General features: G+C 32.6%; 1 protein-coding gene across 1 annotated transcript; it reads left to right on the forward strand.

Moving 5' to 3' along the window:
• The first annotated feature begins 255 nt into the window (after window positions 1–255).
• On the forward strand, window positions 256–1,170 carry LOC107022390. Its single transcript, XM_015223014.1, has one exon. It carries the CDS (start codon window positions 256–258, stop codon window positions 1,168–1,170), a length of 915 nt encoding a protein of 304 aa, XP_015078500.1.
• The last annotated feature ends 6,433 nt before the right edge of the window (window positions 1,171–7,603 follow it).

Genomic DNA, 7,603 nt, shown 5'->3' on the forward strand with positions numbered 1-7,603 from the left:
TATATATACTTGAATAAAAGAAAGTCTTCTCCTACATCTATTTCTCTTGTCTTCTTCTTATAATCTTGATTTTACAACACGTTATCAGCACGAGTCTCTACCAGTTCAAGTAAAGACTTTCAAAGCCTCGGAGGTAAGAATTTCCTTTATTTTTAAATAATGTCTAATCTTTCTAAACTTGAATTTCTTGCTCTAGACATATCGGGAAAAAGCTATCTATCATGGGCACTCGATGCAGAAATTCATCTTAATGCGATGGGTCTAGCAGACACCATCCAAGAAAATAATCAAGCATCGAATCAAAACCGTGCTAAGGCGATGATATTTCTCCGTCATCACCTTGATGAGGGTTTGAAAATGGAATATCTCACTGTTAAGGATCCTCTGGTGTTGTGGAACAATTTAAAAGATAGATATGACCACCTGAAGTTGGTTGTCCTTCCACAGGCACGTTATGATTGGATCCACTTGAGACTTCAAGATTTTAAATCTATCAGTGAGTATAACTCTTCTATGTTTAAAATTATCTCACAATTAAAATTATGTGGAGAAAATATCACTGACCATGATATGCTGGAAAAAACGTTTTCCACTTTCCCTGCCTCGAGTATGCTTCTGCAGCAGCAATACCGAGAAATGGGATTTAAAAAGTATTCCGAATTAATCTCACATCTCCTTGTTGCTGAACAACATAATGATTTACTGATGAAAAACCATGAAAGTCGACCTACTGGTTCTATGCCATTTCCTGAAGTAAATACGGCAAATTTTCACCAATCTAAGCGTGAAAAAGGTCGTGGCCCCAGTCGTGGCCGTGGTCGTGGTCGAGGAAGAAATCTCAATCATGGTGATCGTCTTGCACTAAATAATAACATTCAACACCAGCAGTGTAAAAAGAAGAATGAAAAACATGACGTAGTGCAGAAGAAAAATTCAGACAACAAATGTTATCGATGTGGAGGAAAAGGACATTGGTCACGTACCTGTCGTACGCCAAGGCACCTGGTTGAGTTATATCAAGCTTCCCTGAAGGAGGTGAAAAATAACGCAGAAGCCAACTTTATCACGGAAGATACTGTTGAACCCATGCATCTAGATGTAGCGGATTTCTTTGAGAACCCCGAAGGAAAGATAGATCACCTGATAGGTGATGGGTCTGTGATAATATAAATATATTTCATTTTCGTCGTTTATATGAACTAGTATGAATATGTTTTCCTAGATTTGTAAATAACTAAAAGGTTGTGTATTGTTTTTGTTTAGTAATAATATTATAATGTTTATTTCTTTTATATCTTTTATCTTGAAGAATATATGGATACCTCAATGATCAATCATGAAGATATTTGTATAATTGATAGTGGAACAACGCACGCCATATTCAAAGATGAGAAATACTTCTCCTACTTGCTTAGAAGAAAAGCAAATGTTACTACAATTTCTGGTAATTCAAACTTAATAGAAGGCTCCGGAAGAGCTACTATATTTCTGCCTAAGGGGACAAAACTTGTCATAGAAGATGCTTTGTTCTCTTCTAAATCCCCAAGAAACCTGTTAAGTTTTAAAGATATTCGCCGAAATGGATATCATGTTGAGACAATAAATGAAATGAATGTTGAATACCTTGGTATTACCAAGATTGTCTCAAACCAGAAATATGTATTGGAGAAATTATCAACTTTATCTTCTGGCCTGTATTATGCAAAAATAAGTACGATTGAAGCACACTCTATCGTAAACCAGAAGTTTACTGACTTAAAGACTTTTGTGCTTTGGCATGACCGAATAGGTCATCCTGGATCAATAATGATGAGACGAATCATTGAAAACTCAAATGGTCATCCATTAAAGAACCTGAAGATTCTTACAAATGATGAGTTTTCATGTGCTGCTTGCTGCCAAGGCAAATTGATTACTAGGCCATCACCAATGAAGGTTAACATTGAATCCCCTCAATTTTTGGAACGAATACATGGGGATATTTGTGGACCTATTCACCCATCTAGTGGGTCGTTTAGATATTTTATGGTCCTAATAGACGCATCTTCAAGATGGTCTCATGTGTGCCTCTTATCATCTCGCAACCTGGCGTTTGCAAAATTATTGGCACAAATGATACGATTAAGAGCGCAATTTCCAGATTATCCCATTAAGACAATTCGTCTTGATAATGCTGGCGAATTCACATCCCAAGCTTTTGATGCTTATTGCGTATCGGTAGGGATAAAAGTTGAACATCCTGTAGCTCATGTTCATACTCAAAATGGCCTTGCTGAGTCATTTATTAAGCGCTTACAATTGATAGCAAGACCTCTACTTATGAAAAGTGAGTTGCCTACTACTGTTTGGGGTCATGCTATCTTACATGCAGCATCACTTGTTCGTCTCAGACCGACTCATTATAATAAATACTCCCCATTACAATTGGTATTTGGTCATGAACCAAATATTGCTCATCTTCGAATTTTTGGATGTGCTGTATATGTGCCTGTAGCACCACCTCAGCGCACCAAGATGGGCCCTCAAAGAAGGTTAGGCATATATGTTGGGTTTGATTCACCCTCAATAATTCGCTACCTTGAGCCATTGACGGGAGATTTATTCACTGCAAGATTTGCAGATTGTCGATTTGATGAAACAAATTTTCCGCAATTAGGGGGAGAGAAAAATAAACTTAAAAGTGAAATTGCATGGAAAGTTTCGTCATTATCTCATTTTGATCCACGCTCCCCTGTGTGTGAACAAGAGGTCCAGAAGATCATCCATTTGCAAAACATAGCAAATCAAATGCCAGACGCATTTACTGATTCAAAAAGGATAACAAAGTCACATATTCCTGCAGTAAATGTGCCTATCCGAATCGACGTCCCAAAAGGACCATCTACAAGTGTCATAGCTTCTGAATCACAAATACGCCTGAAGCGTGGTAGACCATTGGGTTCAAAAGATAAGAATCCTAGAAAAAGAAGTACAAAAAATGACACTACAAAAGAATTTCACGAAGAAATTCAAGATCTGATTAATCCTGATATTCCTGAAGAAATCAGTGAACCCGAGACTCAAGTAAATGAAGAACTCTCAATAAGTTCTTCTACAGGTGATGGGATAAGTTTAGATCGATCAAAAATCATAGTGGATAATGTTTTCGCATATGATGTTGCACTTAACATTATGCAAGGAAATGAGGATCTTGAACCTCTATCCGTCGAAGAATGTCGACAAAGACATGATTGGCCAAAATGGAAAGAAGCAATTGAATCAGAATTGAATTCACTTGCTAAGCGTGAGGTTTTTGGACCAGTAGTCCAAACGCCTAGTGATGTTAAATCAATTGGCTATAAATGGGTCTTTGTACGAAAAAGAAATGAGAGAAATGAGATTGTAAGATACAAGGCACGCCTTGTTGCACAAGGATTCTCTCAACGACCTGGTGTCGACTATGAAGAAACATATTCACCTGTTATGGATGCAATAACTTTTCGATATCTCATCGGTTTAGCTGTACATGAAAATCTTGAAATTCGTCTAATGGATGTGGTTACAGCTTACCTTTACGGTTCACTTGATAATGAAATTTATATGAAAGTTCCAGAAGGACTTAAAATGCCTGAAGCATGTAGTTCAAAATCTCGGGAAATATATTCAATCAGATTACAAAAGTCATTATATGGCTTAAAACAATCAGGGCGCATGTGGTATAATCGCCTCAGTGAGTACTTGATAAAACAAGGTTATATAAACGATGTCATTTGTCCTTGTATATTTATTAAGAAAACAACATTGGGATTTGTTATTCTTGCTGTTTATGTTGATGACATTAATCTCATTGGAACTCCAGAAGAGGTTCAAAAGGCAATTGAATATCTAAAGGAAGAATTTGAGATGAAAGACCTTGGAAAGACAAAAATTTGTCTTGGACTACAAATAGAATATTTAGTAGACGGGGTCTTCATCCATCAATCTGCCTATACTGAGAAAATCTTGAAACGATTTTACATGGACAAAGCACATCCATTAAGTACTCCAATGGTTGTCCGATCACTTGAAGTGAGTAAGGATCCATTCCGACCTCAAGAAGAGAATGAGGAACCTCTTGGTCCAGAAGTACCTTATCTTAGTGCAATTGGGGCACTTATGTATCTTGCTAATGCTACGAGACCTGACATAGCATTTTCTGTTAATTTGTTAGCAAGATATAGTTCTTCCCCTACACGAAGACATTGGAAAGGAGTTAAACATATATTGCGATATCTAAGGGGAACTAGTGATATGGGTCTGTTTTATACTAACAAAGATAGTGCAGATCTTGTTGGTCATGCAGATGCAGGTTATTTATCTGACCCACATAAAGCTCGATCACAAACAGGCTATCTGTTCACATATGGAGGTACTGCTATATCATGGCGATCTATGAAGCAGTCTATTGTCGCTACTTCTTCAAATCATGCTGAGATAATAGCCATTCATGAAGCAAGTAGAGAATGTGTATGGTTAAGATCAGTAATACATTCTATCAAAGAAAGATGTGGTTTGAAGTGTGACGTCAAGATACCCACAATACTCTTTGAAGACAATGCTGCATGCATAGCTCAATTAAAAGGAGGCTTTATAAAAGGAGATAGAACGAAACACATTTCACCAAAATTATTCTTCACACATGATCTCCAGAAGAATGGTGATATTGATGTGCGACAAATTCGTTCGAGTGATAATCCAGCAGATTTATTTACTAAATCTTTACCGGCCTCAACTCTTGAGAAGATGGTTCACAAAATTGGAATGCGGAAACTTAACCATCTGAATCGTGGTTTTTATCAGGGGGAGTAAAATACGCACTGTACTCTTTTTTCCTTAATCTAGGTTTTGTCCCATTGGGTTTTCCTAGAAAGGTTTTTAATGAGGCAGCAAATAATGCATATCAAAAGATATGTGTACTCTTTTTCCTTCACTAGAATTTTTTCCCACAGGGTTTTTTTCTAGTAAGGTTTTAACGAGGCACAATATCTATGGACATCCAAGGGGGAGTGTTATAAATCCATTAAATAAGTGGATAGTCCATAAAGTTAGTACATGAACAACCATTCATATTCACTAGGTTACATGAACCTTTTTGGATAAGTATGTATCTATTTATTATGATACTTAATATGGTGACTTTTGGAATGATTTCTCACTCTATAAATAGGGTTGTTCATTCACTATTGTAATATATACATATGAAACTTATATATACTTGAATAAGAATCTTCTCTCCTACATCTATTTCTCTTGTCTTCTTCTTATAATCTTGATTTTACAACAAAATAATAATTATATTTCCTAGTTGCAACTAAAAATAGTACATAGAACATAGTATTAATTGCAATATATAAGTAGTATTTAACTCATTAATTAACAATATTAAAATAATATTAGTCTGGTTCATCTACAATCTCTAGGAAGGTGATATTCCAATTATATTAGATGGGATCATAATCCCTTTAAATTATAGATCTGACATCTACAAACCTTGACCAATTGGATCGATTAGTGTCACTAACTCACAATTTCTAATATTTCCCCCTAAATTCGTCGCTTATTTACATATTAGACATAGGGAATTTATATCGATACCGATTCAATATATGTTACTTTCTCTATTTGAATTTATTGCGATATAGTTGAAATGCAGATAAATCATTCTAATTTTATAATAATTTTTTAATTTTTCAAGTTGTTAAACATTGTGATCTATAGTGTTTTTCTAAATACAATTTTCAATAATATAATTACTTCGCATGTATCAATTTACGTTGGATCTAATAGAATTTCAAGAATCGATTAAATTTTTATTTCTTTCAAATATTTCAAATTGTTACTTATTGTGATTTATAGTATTTTTATGTCATTTTCAAATTTAATGTGTTACTTTCCATGTCCCAGTTCAAATGACATCGATAGAATTTCGAGAATCAATTATATAAATTTATGTCTTTTAGAATTTAAAAATTTTTAAGTTGTCAATTACTTTAATTTATAAAAAAAAAAAAAAACTAATAAAATATTTAAATCCTTGAAATACTAAAAAGCTCAAAAAAATCATATTAAAATAAACTAGTACAATAATTATAAAAATATCCTTAAAAAGAAGCAGACGTGTTCAATGAAAGGTGGCTGCTCTATACGATAAAAATATATTTTCAAACTTAATAAAAGAAAATTTACTTTCAAACTTCATTAAAATACATTTTCAAACTCCATCTACCTAAATTTTATTACGACTAAATTATCAATTTCAGATCCAATCCAAAAAAAATAAAAATTATATTAGGCTACGATTTTAGTAATATAAAACTTGGTCCATTTAGTACGAATCCTCATAGTACAAATAGCACTTAAATATGTCCACCTAATCACGTATCACATCGACGCCCGAATGTAATGTGGGTAACAAATAATATCATATCAACACTCAAATAATGCAAAATAATATAATGATATAAATTAAGCTAACTACCGATCCCAACTTATGTTGTGATAATTGTTGTAATCAAATATTTTTCAAATTTATTTTTCTGTTTTTTTTTTTAATCTCTGACAAATTGTATTCAACAATGTAGTACTCCATTTATTTGGTGCTTTAATACATTTTGGACACTCCTCAACTTTGACCATATATTTTTTATCAAATTTAAAAGTTTATTGGACTATAAAGTTTAGATCAAATTTTGACAACTCATCTTAAAAGGAGAAAAGAATTTGATCACAAAATTTGGTCAAAATGTTATTTTAATTTTTTGAATTTTTTTATTTTTTAATTAATAAATGAAAAAAATATTAATTTATTTTAAAATTAAAAAAATATCATAAATTTTTTAAAATTCTAACCAATTTTTTTGGCCATTTAGCGTTAACCCATATTTAAAAACTTTTAAATTTTCACTCACAAAATTTACAAAATCTTAAATTTTATGTTTCAACTTTAATATGGTCTATATGATCAAACCAAACCTTAATGTTTTTCATTCTTGTAGTTAACTAAATAATACTTCCTCCGTCTTTTTTTATGTGTCCTTTTAAATTAATAAATCTATTAAAAAAATAATTAATAACGTATTGAGTTAACCATTAATTATGAAGTAAATGAAAAGTTTTATATTTTTAAAAGTAATTAGTCATTTAATTGAGGGTATAACAGGTAAAAAATTTTATTCTTTCTTGATTTGTTAAAATGAAAAGTAATTAAGATCAATTATAAAAAAAAATGGACAAGTAAAAATGAACAAAAAAGAGTAACTATAGCTCTTTCAGAATATTTGTGATACTCTACCAAACACATTTGTTCTTTTTTCGAAATATGTTAATAAATTGTCTATCTAAACTTTCTATCTTATTACCGAAATGTGATTATTCATCTGCCCTAATTTTGAGAACAAATAAAATAGAGTATTTTGTTATGTTATGTTTCTGAACATAAAAGTGAAACGGCCGAGAGACTGGCAGTAGTAATTGGGCCAACGAAATTTTGTACGAAAGATTCGACTTCAGGCCCTTAAAGGATCAACCAATTTCATCATCAAAAAACTGTCAGCGTCTTCAATAAAATAATATATTTTATCAGTAT

Source organism: Solanum pennellii, chromosome 6, assembly GCF_001406875.1.
Source record: "Solanum pennellii chromosome 6, SPENNV200".
NCBI lineage: Eukaryota > Viridiplantae > Streptophyta > Magnoliopsida > Solanales > Solanaceae > Solanum > Solanum pennellii.

Bases quoted from the DNA above. Each gene is read 5' to 3' on its own strand.
- LOC107022390 (XM_015223014.1), top strand. From the start codon at position 256: ATGGGTCTAGCAGACACCATCCAAGAAAATAATCAAGCATCGAATCAA.